At 35.5% G+C, this 20534-nt stretch overlaps 1 protein-coding gene across 1 annotated transcript in view; it reads left to right on the top strand.

Annotated features, from left to right (window-relative positions):
- The window catches only part of KCNH5 (potassium voltage-gated channel subfamily H member 5), a 278213-nt gene that overhangs the window by 49050 nt on the left and 208629 nt on the right, over nucleotides 1-20534 (top strand). Inside the window, exons 5-6 of the mRNA XM_072838864.1 lie at nucleotides 1340-1455; nucleotides 6915-7307. Coding sequence (XP_072694965.1) covers nucleotides 1340-1455; nucleotides 6915-7307 — 509 coding nt within the window. The remainder of the gene's footprint in view (nucleotides 1-1339; nucleotides 1456-6914; nucleotides 7308-20534) is intronic.

Here is a 20534-nt window from a genome sequence, read left to right as displayed (position 1 = left end):
AAGAGGGAGCTGAACTGGTAGGGAAATATAAAGCTTGATTGAAGTCAGAATTAGCCTGAAAAATGGTAGTGAAGTATGATGTCATGTATCTAGTATAGTTTGAAAGACATTTGACTGGTGTCTTCCTGGGAATTCATACTTCATCTTTTGTCACATTGTCTGAATTTCATCATTTCTATTATATCTTTCTTCAGGACTATTAGGAGTTTTCTTTGTTAAGGGGTTATTTGGCAAATAACCTAGTGGGGGGCAATATTGTAGAAGTTATCAAATGGTCTTTATGGAATCTTTAATAAAGCTTTTGGGATATATATAGAAAGGATAATTGAGACAGAACCAGCGTATGGTTAGTTTTGCTGTCCTTATACCTCCTTGACATTTCCTTGAAATGAATTATTTTAATAACAGAAATTTGAGGCCTCAGAAGAAATTTCTTTCTTATTAAATTCACATCCCTTTCCCCTAGATGTTAAAATCACTACTCCTTCAGAAAACAATATAAGGGATTCTAGATATTTAAGGAACGATCTTTAGTTATCACTGTAGTTTTTAACAGAGAGAGATAACATTTTGCTATGTAACAAGAAAGATGGAAGTGTGATATGAACCATAATATGTAAGATTTGTTGAAATTGGGCTTCATTTTTTATGTGTGTATATATCTGCACATAATGCACAGTAGAGCTGTTTTTATTAGGCTATAATAAATACCCCCATTCCCCAACTTTCTGTGGCTTAACATAACAGAAGCATATTTCTTGTTCACATTACAGTCCAAGGCAGGTGATCCTTGGCATATGGCAGTCTTCCATGCACTGATTTAGTGCTTTACTATTCCCTGGGGTCTTGTTGTTGCTTACATCCAGCTGTTAGGAAGAAAGAAAAGTGTGGAGAAATCTCACTTGGTTCTTAAGTTGCAGCGTGTGTAGGAGTGACACACATCATTTCTGCTTTCATTCCATTGATGAGAACTAGGGACATGGACACAGCTCAGTGCAAAGAATGCTGGGAAGTGTATTCCTGGCTGGGCAGCTGTTTTCCAGTAACAAATCTATATAATGCAAGGGGGAGCACAGAAGTTTGTGGACAGCTGTACCTTGGCTACTGGGACTATGTAATGGATATGAACAAAACACAAAGGTCACATATAAAAATTAGTCATTATTTTATAGCTATACTTGAAATGTGATAATGTCTATGCAGAAATAAAATGCTTTAGAATGACACTATTAGTTCTAGATATTATGCTATTTCTGAGATCCTTTGACTATTAGCAAGAATGTTGGGTTCCTTATTTATTATATGTGAAAACCTGAGACTTTCTCTCCTTACTTTTAAGGTTGGACAAAATTTGCCCGATTGACGCGGGCCTTGACAAATAGCCGAAGTGTTTTGCAGCAGCTTACGCCAATGAATAAAACAGAGGTGGTCCACAAACATTCAAGATTAGCTGAAGTAAGTGGGAGCCTAACTTTCCTTCCCAAGACGGTGGTGGTTTTCCTTTTTTTTCCCCCCCAAATGATTCAATTTAGGTATTTCTGGTTATTATTTTACAAGTGCTTATCTTCTAATTATTTTTCCTTTATGGAATTATAGAAATTTCAAATATTTCTTTTTATTTTCTCATATTTTTGAAATGAGAAACTAGTTCATGACATCCCAGATGATATTTGTAGAGGGGGAGGTTTTCTTTGAGTACATGAGATAGGAAGTTCACTCATTTCATCTGTCTATGTATGTGGCACCCACTCATTGAGAGTTTTCTCTTTGCTTGTTACTCTACAGAGGATGTAAAGATCAATAAGCAATGGGCTCTATCATCAAGGAACCAAAGATCAGGCAGGAGAAACTGACAATAGGATGCGATAAAAAGAATGTTAAAGTGCAGTGGGAATACATGCAAGAGTATTTACCTAGACTTGAGGCTCTAGGAAGCCTTACCTGAGTGAGATGATACTGGGCTGAGTGAGTCTTGAAGGAAAAATATGAGAATCGGGTAAAGAAAGGATGCAGGTCATTCCTATCAGGGAGACCAGCATGTGCAAAGGCTCAAAGATGAGATAGTATGATGACTTTGAGTGTGAGTTCTGTGTGGGTGAAGTCAGGCGAAGGAAAGGTTAAAGTCATGTAGAGTGAGACATTGGTGGTTGGTGTCTCATGTACCAGGGAAATGATATGATCACATTTGTGCTTCAGGGAAACCTCTCAAAGGGAGGTTGGTCCCTACGAATCTTTGCATTGCCATGTTTTCTTTGTATTAATTTAAAAACATGATTCTAAGAGGTCCATAGATTTCACCAGATTACCAAAAGGATCCATGGTACAAAAATGTTGACAAACTTAGTGGCTCTATGTTGAATGGGTAGTTAGAGAAACTAGTTAAGAGGACCTAAGTAGTAAATCAGCTAGGTCGACCATGGCTTTGAGCAAGGAAATCAGAAGTGGAAGAGGGCAGATAGCAGACACTCCAAGATTACAGTCCACAAATTTGTTGATAGATAAGAATTGGAAAAAAAAAAAAACTGAATGTGAAAACGAGGATGAGTCAAGGACAACTAGATAGAGAGTACTCTTGTCTAACAGAATGGCAAATATAAGAGGAGGAAGAGAAGGTTTGGGGGCAATAGTAATGACTTCAGTTGGGAGCATATTTAGTTTGAACTGCCTGACAGGAAATTTGAGTGGAGATGCCTCAAAGGCAGAGGGATTTATGGGTCTGATTCTGGAGGGGTATCTGGATCTGAATTGCAGGCCTTCTTGCCATAGGACTAGATGATGTTACTCAGAGAAAGTATATTGAGACCAGAGAGAAAAGGAATTGGACAGAACTCCAGGGCAGCCAGAAGTTTTGTTGTTAACGTGTCTTCTGTGATCATCATTTGTCTTTCTGGTGTGAATGATTGTTAGAAGCTAATTAAGCTACCAAAGCTCTGCCAAGCACTTAGTGGGTGCTCACAAAATGTTCCGAAGTAGCTTATCAAAGACAGGATAGATGAAATTAAATATATATCTTCGTCGGTTTGCTCTGCTGGAGAAAAGTGAAGTGAAGAGCTCCAGAGTAACTTTCTGAACTCGTTAAAGATATTAAATTTGGTTTGGAGAGGCTTAGGCAGTGAAGTATGTTCCTTGAATTTGGAGGGCTCTGGAAGAATTTTTCTGGGACTGTAGCTAACATTGGGACTTAGAAGGCTTTCTGCTCTAAATAACACTGTTAGCTTGGGGAGAGATTGATACTTTGATGTGTAAACATGTTTTTAAAAGCCCAGGTAAGACATTAACATAATTAAATATTAACTAATAATAATAATCACAGTATTTAAAAAGACAATATGCAATTAGCACAAGATTTAAAGCAGACTATTAGATACAACTTCCTTTGCTGGTAATGCTTATTATAAAGTACTATTTGATTTTAATGCTTTCTTTTCTGCCTTGAGTTGTCCCTTTTTCTACAAATCAAGCTGAAGTGAAGGGGCTTGTTTCTATGACTGCTGACTTTCATAGTCATGATTCCTTCTAGGTCTTAAGAATATACTTTATTCAGAGTTTTTTTCTCTGTTGTACAACTGGGCAAGAACAAGAGGAAAGGGGCATAGAGAGGAAAGTTTTTTACCTTAGCACACTAAAACACTCATTTATTTTTTCTTCTGCATCAAGTGGGAAGTTCATGATTTTTTACTTTTATTTTTAGGAAATTTCATCCCTGTTTCTTCCCATCTGATTTTATTTTATTTTTGCATTGCTTTTTGATTATTGTTAGTTTCTTTATTGGTCACCCCTAATTCACAAACTTGACTCAGATCCAAAACTTTTCTGTCAGGTCAGAGGCTTGATTTCAGAGAGCATGAAAAAATCATGAGATTCTCAAAGATTTTTCTCTGCATGTGCTCTCAGCCCAAAGGTTGACCCAAAAGAAGCAATAAGTTAGCAAAAGGATACCATTTCAAAACTTTTACTCAGGGTCATGTAATTTATTCAACTTATTTGGATTTGCTGTTGAACTTCAGGTTTTCACTTTTTCCAAGACATATAAATTTGATCATAATGCTACCAGGACACCTACATTTGGAGCTAGTTCACAGTTTCAAAGATCTGAGTCTCCATGTAGGCAGTTCATGTCCAAATGAACTGACATCCTGCTGACTGGCTTTAGTTTCTCACTTTTGTAGGGATGGAGATAAATGTCTGTACCATTGCCATGTCCCTGGTCCTCATTCTATTAGTGTCCATGCTCTCAGATATTCAGAGAGAAAGAATGTGTTTGTATTGGTGCAAAAATACATCAGAGAATGTGTTTTTATCCCCCTCCACCTAGGCTCATTACATCTGAAAGTACAAGTGGAATAGCATCAAAAGTGAAGAATTGTTAGTCACTGCTTTATGAAAGTGCCCCAGTGTCAGAGTGAAGATTAAAGTAGTGCTCTGCATATGAGAGAGAACAAAGTGTGAGCACGAGTTTCCCTTGGTGGTTGTTGCCCTGCTCCTCCTCTCTGTGCCTGTTTCTCCTTCTCCTCCTCCTGTAGCATTTCTGGATCCTTTTACATATGCAGGTCACAGTCTGAAGAACTGGGCCCTGAATGTCCAAGGAGATATCAGATAAGAGTTTTACCTTGGACGGTACATTATTCAGGAAAGGTTTTGAAATATATAGGCTGCCTGAGAACCCACACAAGATGAATTTAATTATTTTCAGTAGGGACGGGGGGGCATTTCTAGTTTAAAATAATTCTCCAGATGATTCTAGTTTATAGCCAGATTTAAGGAATACTAACCTCAGGAATGATCCCATTGCATCTCTAGAGAAGACATCTTACATTCTACCAGAGTGCTGAGCAGGGTTGGCTGGTCTATAAGCACAGTGTGTGGGGCCACAGCATTTTTCGGGGTCCATGGGATGTTTGAATTTCTATTAGCAGTAGAAGGAAACATCGACCTTTTAGGTAAAAAATTGAATATATAATATTAATTTATTCTTCTTTGTAACAATGCAGTTCTAAAATGAGAATTTTATTTTATTTTATTTTTTTATGGAGAAAGGGATCCAGGAAGGCAAAAACACCTTGGGCCCATGAAGGTTGCAATGCACCCTGGCACTGAGTTTATTTTCTAAGTCTGGTTTCTTTGTGCTTCAGCTGTAGGCTGTGTAAATATGGATGGTAAAATATTAACATTGACTATGAAGAAAATTTTCATGCTTAATACAGTGAAATTGGAGTGAATAGACTAATGGCTATAAAGTGAAAGAGAAGCCATGATTATGTATGATTCTGTATACATAAAGCTCTATCCCAACATGAAGCTTACATTCCTGGTAGGAAAATTTGTTGCTTAGTAATTTAAGACCTTATGGGAAAAATATGTCTGGGGCACTGATAATGAGGATAAATATGTAAAAATCTTTATAAGTAGTTCTTATAGCCCCCAAACTAACAACAAGAGTTATAATACACAACTATTGAGAATACTAGTGATGTTTTTCACATTTCAAATATTAATAATGGATCTTATATACTTAGTTTTCAGTTATGCAAGTTCTATGCATGAGAGAAACTTTTCAGGATAATTCTCAAGTTCAAGAAGTGCTATAAATTCATTTTGCTTCATGGCATATGAGTTATGTGCTAATAGGTATTTTTGTTTATGTCTATTCTTATATTCAAAATTTTAATGCATTTATAACCTTATGATAACGTTTTGACCCCTATTTTCTGGATCCCATTAGTCCTAGAGACACTGAACAATTGGATATATAAAAAGGCATTCGTCCAGTGCTGCCCAGGCCTCTACTCTTGCCCTGCCATTTGCTTTATTTATCTCTTTAGTTAGACCTGCTTAGAGTAAGTCAAGGTTCATATAGTGTTACAGTGAAATTTTTCCATTTGTCAAAAAGGTATGGAGAAGAAAACCTGAGTATTTAGAATTTTTTTTTTTTCCAAAGTGAATATGCTTCTAGACTGGAAACACAATTCTTTAAGTCCTGATTGAAGGGAGAAAAGGAAAAAGCAGGCTATAACGTTTACAACCATGATATCACTATGCCACTCATTAGAGTCCTTGCTGAGTCCCCCTCAACAGCAAGATCACCAACAGTGTGGTCCTGGGGTTCAGCAAGGCCATCAGCATCAAAGTTATGCTCCCTGAGGTGCTAATATGTGTCAAGAATGGATAACAGTGAGTCACCCAAATAAGTGTTGGACAATCAATTAAAGACGTGTGATTTTGGGCAGGCTTGCAAGTAAGTGTACATAAAGCAATCCCAGAAGTGGATGTCCAGCAGTGCTGTGGATCAGTGTTGGTATTGGAGGAAGTCACTGAGAGAATGTGACTGCTGGCTGACCCTTGAACTGGACCCAGGCAATCAGAGGCTCCTCATTCTGGTCCTTGGAATGTATACTCTGCCAGCTGTCCCCACAGGGGGAGCCATTTTCAAGGACATAGCCATGAAAGAATAGGATGTTGTTGAGACCATTTGGATTGCATATGTGACTGGATCCAGTTAGGGTGTCCACTAAACTTCTTAAGATTCTGGTGGGTGGGCGCAGAGATCTACACATTTTGCAGTTTTCTGTGATAAGCCTTGTAAGTATGTTCCCTTTTTTTAAACCTGCCACATAATTATCTGGAGTGGTCTGTCTTTTTCTTTGTTCTCTCCTTGCCCTTGGTATTTGGAGCCAGTTTGTGAAACAACAGTTGGCCACTGGAGAGAAAGCCAGGTAGAACAGCAGACAGATTAACTTCCTTTGCACAAACTTTGGTACAACTCTGAAAAGGGAGACAAAACTATAGGGTATAACTGGTCTTGAAACCAGGAGTCATGAAAAATATGCTGTGGTTTGACTTCCACTAAGTTTGAATACATTACTAACTGTGCAGAGATGCCCAAGTCATTTATATACACATTGTCTCTCTTTTAGGTTCTTCAGCTGGGATCAGATATTCTTCCTCAGTATAAGCAAGAAGCGCCAAAGACGCCACCACACATTATTTTACACTATTGTGCTTTTAAAACTACTTGGGACTGGGTGATTTTAATTCTTACCTTCTACACCGCCATTATGGTTCCTTATAATGTTTCCTTCAAAACGAAGCAGAACAACATAGCCTGGCTGGTGCTGGACAGTGTGGTGGACGTTATTTTTCTGGTTGACATTGTTTTAAATTTTCACACGACCTTTGTGGGACCTGGTGGAGAGGTCATTTCTGACCCCAAGCTGATAAGGATGAACTATCTGAAAACTTGGTTTGTGATCGATCTATTGTCTTGTTTACCTTATGACATCATCAATGCCTTTGAAAATGTGGATGAGGTAAGTTTCTTTTTTTTTCTGAGTACTGTGGATCATATGTTTTGAGAAAATTAAGATAAAAGGAGTTTGCTGATAATCCAGACTTCTTTTTAGCCACTACTTTCAGCCTTCACCTTACTTGTCATAAATTATAATATCCAGTTACTTTAAATTAATTTTCATCTGCTTCTTTTTTCTTGATTTCTGGTTGATAATAATAACCACTAGGACAGTGGTTGTGATTCAAAGTTGTGGTTTGAAGAAGTGGAGGTTGCAGTGGGAGGAGGTGGAACAGAAGGAAAGCAGCAGCATGTGGGGGTCAAATATAGTTCATAAACTAGGTAATTGATTAAAAGAGATGAAATAGATGTATTTTCTTTGGAAAGTGGTAGCATTCTATGCATCCATAGATCTTTTGACTCTTCTCTAGATATATGTGGTAGCAGTGCTTTAATTAACCTAAAAAAATATTTTATGGAAAATCCTCAAATTTTTGCCTTTTTAGTTTCTTCTTTATAGCCTTTATTTTAAATTTTGTTTAAGTACATTTGTGGTTAGAGACTATATTGGATGACTTCCGATGTCTGGTCTAGTTCAAGGTTCTGTTCATTCATTATTACCTGCAAAAGTAGGAATAATTAAAATGTGGGGACAGGACACCTGAGTGGCTCAGTTGACTGGGTGGACAACTCTTGATTTTGGCTCAGGTTATGATCTCAGGGTCCTGACATTGAGCCCTGCATTGGGCTCTGCACTCAGTGAGGAGTCAGCTGGAGGAGTTTCTCTCCCTCTGCTCCTCCCCCAGCTTGCACACGTGTGTACGTGTGCACGTGTGCACACACACACACTCTCAAATAAATAAATAAATAAATCTTAAAAAAATACTAAAAATGTGTATTATCTTAAAAAAGTCACTTCATCCAGAGCTTCCTAGCTTTTAACTTAATAGTGGATGATTTTCAACTTGCTGCAACAGGCTAATAGGATGCAACCAATAATCTCAACTAATAATATAAAAATGAATCAATATAGAATGCATCTATTATTAAAATGTGTTCATAATGATAATATTACAAACTTAATTTCCCTAAAGATTCTACTCTGTCCTTGTAAACTGCTCAGATGGAAAATTCTCCACTACATTGTTTTTGTTACTCTATGTATATTAAGAGGTAGATAGAAACTACGCAGGGACTTTTTCCCATAAAATTTCTATACTTAATTAGCTTTAATAATATTAAAAACTATTGCCCTGAAAGTTAAGTGTAGATATTGTGTTTTGATGCTGTACCTATTACTTTAAAAATTACAGAAAAAGGAGGAATTATAATAAATTGTTTCCTAATTTTAGATTTCATTTACACAAGCTTTCAAAGGTACATTTATTTCTTTCCTATTTACCGTCTGAAAAGGGTTGAGAATTAATTTTGAAAACATGAAAGATGTAAGGAAATTATAAGCAGTGTTTATATTTCACTTACTATATGAAATGATATATTAAGATGGATATATTACGATTTCAGTTATTTAGAACATAGGCATAAAGATTTTAATAATAATAATAAAAATATTGGCTCACCTCATAGAAAATACATTAAAATGTTACAAAATAATAAATGCATTTAACATAATATGTAAATATACCAAGAGATCCTCAGCCTCATGCATATTAAGTAAAATGCAAAGTAAAACTACAGACTGCACTGATACGATTCCAATATTCCATTTCACTTATCACAGTGTTATAATCAAAACTTTAGCACTCTAGCTTGGTGAGTAAGATTCTGGTGGGTGGACACAGAGATCCTAAGAAGGTGCACTGCTTAGAACTTCCTTCATGAAAACCTGCTGTCTGGAGCACAATTCATAGCTTCCGGGAACTGGCTCTTAGTTTGGGAAAGCCAGTTGTTAGCATCTTTTTCAAACTCAGCATTCATTTAGTGAGTCATCACACTGTCACACTAGTAGCTTGAAACTGGCCATAGTGGGAGTATTTACACTCAGCAAGCCAAAGATGCTATAAATAAAAGCTTTTTTTTTGAAGGTTTTTTTTTTTTTTTGATTGACAGATGCTGCATTTTCTGATCTGCCGCAGTTCATACACTGAAGCCATACTTCCCCAATGCTACTTTTAGCCAATAATTAAGAATGATGGTAATATTATAATTCATATAGTTCATTGCAGAACTCTATTAAGCAACTTTTGCTCTGGGACTCCCTATTTACCTGTACTGTGGTCTGAGGCTGTTCTACCCAATACCTCTTCACAAGTGTCAGACCTGAATTTTGGTCTGAAGGCATCTCTCTCTTCCGTTGATCTTTCCCAGATCTTTATCTCAGTAAAATCCTTGCATGTCTAACTCTGACTCGGCAGCATTCTATAGGGGACCTGAACTGATAAAGTGATGGTACAGACACTCTCATACATTGCTCAAGGGAGTATAAGTGGGTAAAATGTCTATGAAGAATGATTGACAATATCTCATTTTGGAAAAAAAAAAAAAACCACCCTAGAGACAACCACTTTCAAATTGCTAGGGTATTCTTTTATTATTTGCTTCCATGTCAGGAAACAAGGTAGGTATGTACCTACCCCTTGGTTTTACGGTTTTAGGCCTTGTCTTTGACTTCTCAATATGGCATTTGAGATTGTAGCCCTTACTATGTCCATGCAGTTTTTCCATCACCTCATTCTCACAATACAGGTATATCATCCTTTTCATTCAATAAATATTAGGTGTTTACATCATTATGACTACAAATATGCTATTTATGATGGAACCTTAAATATGACATAATTGTTTTTCTGCACTTTCTACTTTCCTGAGAGCTGATAGACATATGGATTTATAGTTGCTTAGTTTTTTTACTTATCATTAATTCAAACACTAAGCTCTATGCTGATTATCTAAATCTTCTCTCATTACATTGATGTGAACAATATCCTATCAACATCATTTTCTTAAGCAAATCTCTTAAGCAAAAATCTTTTTTTGGCTAGTTATAATATTCCAGGCTAGAGATACTTTCTTCTCAAATTTTGAAAGACCTAATGCCATTGCAGTCTATCTTTTAATAGCTCTGTTCTCTCTCTCTCTCTCTCTCTCTCTCTTTAAAGATTTTATTTATTTATTCATGAGAGACACTGAGAGAGAGACACTGAGAGAGAGACAGAGACACAGGCAGAGGGAGAAGCAGGCTTCATGCAGGGAGCCTGATGTGGGACTCGATCCCAGGACTCTGGGATCATGCCCTGAGCCTGAGGCAGATGCTTAACTGCTGAGCCACCCCGGCATCCCCTCATAACTCTGCTAAGAATTTTGCAGCCATTAGGATTTCTGACCATTTACATGTGATCTTTCTCTCTTTGGAAGTTTGGTATATTCTGTCTGTTCCAGAGTTCTGAAACTTTCTGATGATATGCCTTAGTGTGCGTCCATTTTCCTCAGTTTGGCTGGGCACTGATGGTGGCCCTTTTCAATCTGGAAAAACATATCTTATGTCTGAATTTTTTTTCCTATGATGATTGTCTCCACCCTTCTCCCTCACTTTTTTCTTGCTGGAGCTCCTTTTATTCGGATATTGTACCTATTGGACTAGTCCTCTAGTTTTCCTTTTTTCTTCTCTCCTATTTTCCAACACTAATTCTATTTTTGCTATACCATCTGAGAGCTTTCTTTAACATTATTTTCTCACTTTCTTTGTCCCTAATGATGGTTTTTGCTTAAGGTCTATTTGGCTTGATACTAGGAGAGCTAAATTAGCTTTCATATAGTATTTGGTATATATATTTCTATATTTTAAATTTTATTATTACAGATTATTATACTCTAGGTGTATCTTCTATAGATACTATATAGATTCTGAGTCTTACAAACTTAATCTATAAGTTTATTGAGATTAATTGCATTTTGATTTATTTAGAGCATATTGTTTCTGCTTTAAAATGATTTTTTTTCTTTTCTCTATGTTTTTATTTCCTTTTTCTTTTTCTTCTCCCATCTTTTGTATTGATTTTTTTTCTTTAATCTACTGGATTCCCTCCACTAGTTTGGAAGTTTTTCTGTTAATTGATTACTCTTAACATTTTTAGTATCAGTATGTGGCTTATTAGTGTCTTTACCCTTCTCCTAACTAATTCAAGGACTTCATCTTCTCATCTTTCAAATTATTATTGTCTTGTGTTTTGCTTCTACATTGTTTTTAACTTTCTCTTTTAATTATTATATTGTTGTCTTATTTAGTTTCAATACTTATTTATATATATCCACATGTCTACCAGTTTCTTTGCTCGTGTTATTTTATTTTTTTTATTTTTATTTTTTTTTAACTTTCTTCTGGTTCTGTGGGTTGGTTCTGTGTTATCTGTTATATGACATCCAACTTTGTGGAACATACTTCTTCAAGGAAATCTTCCTACATTATGTTAAAAAACAAAATTCAACTAAGTAAATTTTAAAGATCATACTAACTTCATTCAATGATTCATGAATTGGGCAGTATCCCATCTAATGAATAGAAAGCTCTGAGGAGCTGTGCAAAATAGAAGACGTTTATAGGCAGAAGGGGGAAGACAAGGACATTATTAGTAGAGTGGGTTATTTCAAGTAAGATCACCTTCCTTTAGGAGAAGGCAGAGGATCTGTCAGGCAGGTTACTTCACAGGTTGCTGACCAGGTAATTCTATTCTTGGGAGAGGCTGAAACTGCAATTAAGTTGGTGTTAAGTCTTGGTTTAGTGACATGGGCTTAGTACAGGCGATTCCACTTTGGGTCTGTTGTGTTTTTAAAAACAATTATTTCCAAGCAACTGTAATGAATACTTCATCATATTTCATCTTCATTTAGATATACTGATGCACATTAACATAATTAAAGTTATTTTTCTTTTGTTGCTTTGTATATGTTCATGAGCACTATATCATTTATTGTGTGGTCTGGGGTCTTGTGCCTTCCCTAGGACATATTTGTTGTGAGCCTTGGGGATGATTACCCTGGCTCTCAGTTTCTGTGTCTGTAAGAAGAAGGAAGGAATACCTAATTACTTACATCACAGGGCGATTATAAGGAATAAATGGCAATAGAGACATGAATGAATTTTGCTTGTAGAATTTTGCATATCTGAGGAATATTATTATTTCATTTGTGTGTCTTTGTTTCCTCAGCTTGATTATAAGCCTTGTGATGGTGAAGAATGTGGCCCATCTCCTTGGTAATCCTTTATTAGTCTTAGTATATATCAATGGCTCACTGACCTGAAGCAATGAAGTGTTGGCAAGGTTTTAGGAAATTGCACAATGACATAGAACTTAAGAATGGTGAAGTGAGCTGGTAGTGGCTTGGGAATAGGAGAGTATGAATCTGAAAATAGCAGTTTAATCCTTTAACGTGATGTGGGTGCAGGACTTAATAACTCTTTATTTTCAAGATTGTCTCGGTTGATGTGCTCTCTCAATGTAATTTGATTTACTAGGAATTCACAAACTGGATATGTGATTCTGTAAGAGAGCTGTGAGGCACAGAAGGCAGCAACCATTAGAGGAAAATGTTCTGTTTGAGAAGTAATGCAGATTTCCTAGAAATCACAACACAGGGTAAAAAATGTTGTCACTAGGAATCCAAAGAATAGAATCAAGCTCTTTTGTAGGTGCATTTCAATGCAGTTTTGGGTGGTCCTCAGAATCTGATTTCTGAGAGGCTGGAGGGAACTGAATTATAGGACATCAGAGAAACATATTGCAGCTGCAGATAATGCACCATATGGTAGTGTAAGTGAGCTCAGGAAACATAATACACAGAATAGGGAGTGCTATTAGTAAGTGGTAAACATGATAAACTAGGTCATGACAAACTGAAATTGGGGAAAAGATCACTTATGCATTGTTTTAGGGGGCAAAATGAATGGGACAGCTATTGCAAAGTGGATATATATAAATATTTTTAATTTTCTGAAAATCTTTTTTTTTTATTTTTTTTTTTTAATTTTTATTTATGATAGTCACACACACACACAGAGAGAGAGAGGCAGAGACATAGGCAGAGGGAGAAGCAGGCTCCATGCACCGGGAGCCCGACGTGGGATTCGATCCCGGATCTCCAGGATCGCGCCCTGGGCCAAAGGCAGGCGCCAAACCGCTGCGCCACCCAGGGATCCCATTTTCTGAAAATCTTATGGAAAATATATTTCTAAATTATCTTTTTGTGAATCATGTTTGTGAAGCTGACACATGAATTATTGTGTTTTAGCATACTTTGTTTACATTGCATATTTTTTGTTTCTTATCTAGCCAGCAAATCAAGAATTGGAAATTAAAGAGGCTAATTATGCTTGTAGATTTTTATGACTTTTTTTTAGCCTCTGATCTCTCTCTCTTCTGTTGAATCTCAGACTGTCTACCAAATATAGCATGTTGGAAACTGTTATTTAATACAATTTGGTAGCCATTACTTTTTCATTAAAGCCTACAGATGATTTAAAATAATGTTTGAGTGGTACAGGTAGAGATTATTTAATATTTCTTTTTCTTACTTTTCCTAGGTTTAATCTAATTAAATCCATAGAAACACTGTCTAGTCCACCTTGGAATTGATTGATTCTTCTTATCAGTGTGTTTGCACAGATGATAATAGACTTTAAGAGCAATTTTAAATTCATAGCCACATTGAGAAGAAGGTACAGAGATTTTCCATACAGAGATTGCACCCCCCACCCCACCTCCTGCCAATGGCTCTCTCATTACCAGCATCCCCCACCAGAGTCGTACATTTATTACAATTGATGAACCTACACTGACACATTTTTATCCTCAAAATCCATAGTTGTATGTTATATTGGTTTGGACAAATGTATAATGACATGTGTCCACCATTACAGTGTCATACAGAATGTTTCCACTGCCTTAAAAATCCTCTGTGCTCTGCCTATTTATTCCTTCCTCTCTCCTAACTCCTAGCAATCACTGATACTTTTACTGTCTCTATAGTTTTGCATTTTCCAGAATGTTATATAGTTGGAATCATACAGTATGTAGCCTTTTCATATTGGCTTCTTCCATGTTTTAATATGCATTTAAGATTCTTTCATGTCTTTTTGTGGCTTATGGCTCACTTCTTTTTGGAGCTCAATAATAATAGATTGTCTGGATATACCAGTTTATTTTTCCACTGAAGGACATCTTGGTTGCTTCCAAGTTTTGGCAATTATGAATAAAGCTACTGTAAACTTTGTGTGTAGGTTTTTGTGTAGGAGTAAGTTAGCAACTTGTTTGGATGAATTCCAAGAAACATAATTGCTGGGTCATATGAGGGTATTATGTTCAATTTTCTAAGTAATTGCTGAACTATCTTCCAAAGCTGCTGTACCATTTTGCATTTTCATAGCAATGAATGAGAGTTTCTACTGATCCACATCCTCACCAGCAGTTGGTGTTGTCAGTGTTTTAGATTTTGATCATCCTACTAGATGTGTAGTAGTATCTCCTGTTGTTTTAATCTGCAATTGCCTAATGACATAAGACGTTGAACAGCTTTTCATATGCTTATTTTCCATCAATATCTTCTTTGGTTAGGTGTCTGTTCAGATCTTTTGCTCATTCTTTAATTAAGTTTTAAATTTTCTCCTTGTTAAATTTTGAGAGTTTTTTGTATATTTTATATAATGGTCTTTTATCAGATATGTCATTTACAAATATTTTCTCTCAGTCTGTGGCTTGTTTTCTCATAGTGTCTTTCATAAAACATAATTTTTGATATTACTGAAGTTCATTTTATTAATTATTTCTTTTACAGATTATGTCTTTGGTATATCTCAAAAGTTATCAAAACCAAGGGAACCTAGATTTTTTTTCCCCATGTTATCTTCTAGAAATTTTAGTTTTGTGTTTTAAATTTAGGTCTATTATACATTTTGAGTTAATTTTTATGAAGGGTTTAAGGACTGTGCTTAGATTCATTTTTTTACATTTGGATGTCCAGTTGTAACATTTGTTGAAAAGACTATCTTTGTTCCATTGTTGAAGATCAGTTGACCATATTTATGTGGATCTATTTCTAAGGCTCTCTATTTTGTCCCGTGGATTGATTTGTCTCTACTTTCACCACACTATCTTGATTATTATAGACTTACAGCAAATGTTGAAGTTGGATAGTATCTGCCCTCCAGCTTTGTTCTTCTCCTTCAATATTGTGTTGGCTAGTCTGCACAATTTTTGCCTCTACATATAAACTTTAGAATCAGTTTATTGATATCCACAAAATAATTTGTAGGAATTTTTATTGAGATTGTGTTGTAATTATAGATCAATTTGATAAGAATTGACATCATTTTTAAAAAAAAGATTATTTATTTGAGAGAGAGAAGCAGAGTGAGAGGGAGAGAGAAAATCTTAAGCAGGCTCCATGATCACAACCCTGAGATCATGACCTGAGCTGAAATCAAGAGTCAGATGCTTAACTAACTGAGCCACCCAGGCACCCTGAGAACTGACATCTTGATAATATTGAGTATTCCTCTTTATGAACATGGGATATCACTCCATTTATTTAGTTCTTTGGTTTCATTCATCAGAATTTTGTGGTTTTCCTCATATACAACTTGTATCTATGTGATTATAATGTTTGCTGTAGATTTTTTGTAAGCGTTCTTTATCAAGTTGAGGACAGTCGTCTCTTTCCAGTTTTCATCGTGAATTATTATTATGTTTTATTTAAATGCTTTATCTGCATTTATTGACATAATTATGTGATTTTTGTTCTTTAGTCTGTGATGTTATCGATTGCCTTAATTGATTTCTGAGTGTTGAACCAGTCATGCATGCTTGGCCATATTGTATAATTATTTTTATATATTGTTAGAATATTGGATTTAATATATATTTGCAATATTTTGTTGAGGATTTTTGCATCTATGTTCATAAGAAATATTGGTCTGTAGTTTTTTTCTTATAATATCTTTGATGATTTTGGTATTAGAGTAATTCTATAATCCAAAAGATAAGTTAGAAAGTATCATATCTACTTCCACCTCTGGAAAAGATGGTAGAAAATTGTGTATTTCTTACTGAAATATTTGGTAGAATTCACCCATTAACTCATCTGGGTCTGGTGCTATTTTGGAATGTTATTACTGAATTGATTTGTTTAATATAGTTCTCTTTGAATAGCCTGTTTTTTCTTGTGTGAGTTTTGGCAGATTGTATCTTTCAAGGAATTGGCCTATTTCTTCAAGAGTTATTCATAGTATTCTATTACTATTTTTTGAAAATTTCATATCTTTATTTGAGAGAGAAAGAGAGAGAGGGAGAGGGAGAGAGAGGAGTAAAAGAGGGAGAGGGAGAGAAATCCTCAAAACTCCCTGCTGAGTGCATAGCCCAGAGCCCAGTGCAGGGCTTGATCCCAGGACCCTGAGCTGAAGTCAAGAGCCAGTTCCTTAACCAACTGAGCCATCCAGGCGCCCCTCTATTACAGTTTATTGTTACTATCCTCTTAATGTCTGTGTAGTGATGTTCTCTTTCATTTCTCTTGTTAGTAATTTGTGTCCCATTTTTTTTTCTTAGTACATGTGGCTAGAATCTTAATTTTATCTTTTCAAAGAACAAGCTTTTGGTTTTGTTGATTTTTCTCTATGATTTCTTATTTTTAGTTTCATTGATTTTTTTTGTTCTAATTTTCATTATGTCTTTTCTTCTTTCTTCCTTTGTACTTAATTTTCTCTTCTTTTTTTCACTTTGCTAAGGTGGAAGTTTATTGATTTTAGTTCTTCTTTTCTAATATTTACATCCAAAGCTATAAATTTCCCTCTAAGTACTACTTTCACTACATCCCACAAATTTTGATATATTGTATTTTTATGTAGTTCCAAACTTTAAAAATTTTTCTTGAAATTTCTTATTTGACCCATTTCTTATTTAGTCTCCAAGTATTTTGAGATTTTTCAACTATCTTTCTGTTGTTGATTTCTAGCTTAATTCAGTCATATAAAAATCAAACACTCTATGATCTCTATTCTTTTAAATTTGTTAAGCTGTGTGTTATAGCCCAGAATGTGTTCTGTATTTGTAATGTTTTATGTGAGCTTGAGAAGAATGTGTTTTCTTTGCTGTTTTTGTATAAACTAGTCAATCAATGTCAATTATGTCCAGTTGATTCATGGTGCTGTTGAGTTCTACTATGTCCTTACTGATTTTCTGTCTGCTAGATCTGACCATTTCTTATAGAGAGGCATTGAAGTCTTCAACTATAATAGTGGATTTATCTATTTCTCCTAGCAGTTTACTAGCTTTTACCTCACATATTTTGATGTTCTTGTTAGGTGCATATGCATTAAGGCTATTACCTTTTGGGGAATTGACTATTTTATCATTATGCAATGTCCCTCTTTATCCTCATAACTTTCTTCACTCTGAAGGACATGAGACTTCTACTGTGATGAAATCCTCATGTATTACTTTGGGGTAATTCTACTTTCTATTCAGGACATAGATTTGTTAGTAGTCTGCTTTAAAAAACTTTAGCTACAGTTTTAAGTCCTGTATACCTCCCAGTTCTTCTCTGCTTGAGAAAGTACCTTACCAACACTAGTGATTCTAATAACAATTAAAAACCTTTATATTTTTGCTGAGGATTAGATTGACTTTCACCTATACACTCAGAGTAAAGTGTATGGATGACCCTATTTTAGCATCTTTTAATTCTTCTTCAAGTCAAGAATTAAGAATTAAGATTGAGTAAAGTTCAAGGATCATGGTACAATAGTTCAGGATTGGTAAAACAATAAGGTGAGGATTTTGAGGCAAAGAATTCAAAGGATCTTAGGGCATAAACTATTTGTTTATGCTTTCTGCTGAAGAGCTAATGGGTCTCCGGGAAGTTCCAATGATTAAAAATCAAGTCATTTGCCTGGGCAGGAGAGTCTTGGAAAAATAAAGTCAAGCTAAGGAAGACAGAGGACTAGCAAAGTCATGTTAACATAAACAGTAAAGTACAGTTTCAGTTCTGAGTGTTCAGGCTGAGTGTGTCATTCACAGTGTTAGTTGCCTAGTCTTTAAGTCAATGTGCTCCTAGTACCTGCCAATTCGGTCTCTTTTGCTTACTTTTGAGTTGTCCTCTTGGGAAAAGGGCACAACTAGCTCTGTGGACTGCTGCATAGATAGCTATGATTTTAAGTCTTTCAGAAGAGAATGCCTTCTGTTGCCCTACTAATAACCAGTGATTTCTGCTGTGTATCCTTCTGAGTCTTCTGAGAACAGTTGATGTCAGTCTTATGAGTCTGATTGTTTACTTGGTCAGCATTGGAGATACAAATATGGAATTTACAGTCAAATATCTGGTGTGCATTTTTCCAGAAGATGCTTGTTTTCACTGTGATTTGTTTGTGCTTAGGTCATTGTGTTAGTCAAAATCAGCCACCTTCAGTTACATTCACATTTATACATGAACTTACACTGAGGTATGAGTGACCATACTCAAAAGTTTTTGAGTTTTTGCAGATGTTGTAATTGTTTTGGCCACAGTGAGTGAGTGGGCCTGGAGGATAGAAGCTTGTGCAATAGGTATTTTGTGATAATTACAAATTGAGACTAGCAGGATTTTTAACTCAAATATGGTTATGCTAGAATTTTAGAGCCATTTAAACTGCTTGTATTCAATATTAAAAATCTAACAAAAGTTTAATTAGTAGTACATATATTTAACAACAGTTTCACCTTTATTGATACAGAAAGTAATCATATTTAGGGAATAACATTTCCACATGCAGAGGCTTGTCAGTACATGTAATAAAGTTATGTCACCAGGACTGAGAATTTCTTTTCTTAGGTGTGATTAATAAGCTACGTACTTAGTTTGAATTTTGAGATGTAGTGGTGCATTCAGAAACATAAAGGAATAACTTGAGGGCTTCATTTTTCTCCAAAGTCATCCTTTAAAAAAAAAAAAGCCTTATGTGATTTCATTCATCCATTCATTCAACAGATATATGTTAAGCTACTTCTTTATTCTAAATATTGGGAATCTCAGCAGTGAACAAGCACATACAAATCCTCCCTATCTTTATGGAACTGTGCAAGAGAAATTGCACTGAATACTTGTTAAAAATGGGGAGAAAGACTTTGTTAAAAACTATTACAACAGGGGAGTGAGACTGAACTCTGCTGAAATAGAAGGCAAAGAAGTTAGTCAGTGTAATTAAGCCATCTGTATTTGCTAATTGGTGTCATCAAAGTTAGGCTCCTACTCTCTCATAGACACTGAGACATAGGGGTGCTATTTTTCTTGATTACATTTCAAAGGGATGGCTCCCAAGTCCTTGAAAAAAGACATTCCTGCCTTGTACAACTGACAAGAATCTGGGAGGAGATTTATATCTCAAAGGGGCAGAGAAAGAATGTATAATTGAAAGTTTTCTAAAGTAAATGTTATAAGAAAAGGGAGACCAGAGGCTTAGAGTCAGGGAAAAAAGCCTGTTTAAAGTTTAAATAAGCTGCATTAAGGCTATCTTGGTCAGAGTTTTTATTTTGGTAGGGAAAAACAGATAGTGAACATATATGGAAAATTTAAGAAATATATATATTTATAATATATATAATATTACATATATATATATAATTTCAGAGCGTGATAAGCTCTCTACATAGAAATAATACAGGACAATAAGATACAGGTAATGACTGAGATGATCCGGAGATAAGCTATGTAGGAAAGCATGTACTGGTCTAAATGTAGCTGTTAAGATTTTGTTGTTGTTGTTGCAAAGGACACTCAAGTAACCCGAAGTGATGGGAATTAAAATATAAAGACAGACATTTTTCAGAACATTGGAAAAGAAGCAGTGGGACTTTAGGAACTAGTGTATGGTCCTAGACCATGAGAGCCATAGAAACCTTGGCCCAAGGCACAGCTAAATTGTAATATTAGGAGAATAAGTCTGGAAGTGATGCTTGGCTGAAGAGTTAGGTAGGGAGGAAAAAAGCTTACAAAAGGGGAGCTACTCTTTGACCACCTTCTTTTCATGTCTCATAGCCTTGCTTTGAGATTGCTTCATCTTTTTATTATAGCTTTAACAACAACATTGTCACATATTATCATTTTAACTGTTAGAAAAGGATAACTTTTAGAAAATGATTTTGGAGAATGTGACTGTTTAATCTTCTATTTTCCAGGATTTATAGAGTTGAGTGTTCCACTGTTAGTATGATTCACTTAGTCCTGTTGATGTCCTTTCCTGTCTTTACTGACTGAATTCTTACCTTCT

The sequence above is a fragment of the Canis lupus genome, chromosome 9, assembly GCF_048164855.1.
Source record: "Canis lupus baileyi chromosome 9, mCanLup2.hap1, whole genome shotgun sequence".
NCBI lineage: Eukaryota > Metazoa > Chordata > Mammalia > Carnivora > Canidae > Canis > Canis lupus.
Note: the sequence above shows the minus strand (reverse complement) of the source record. Positions and strands in the feature narration are given on the sequence as shown.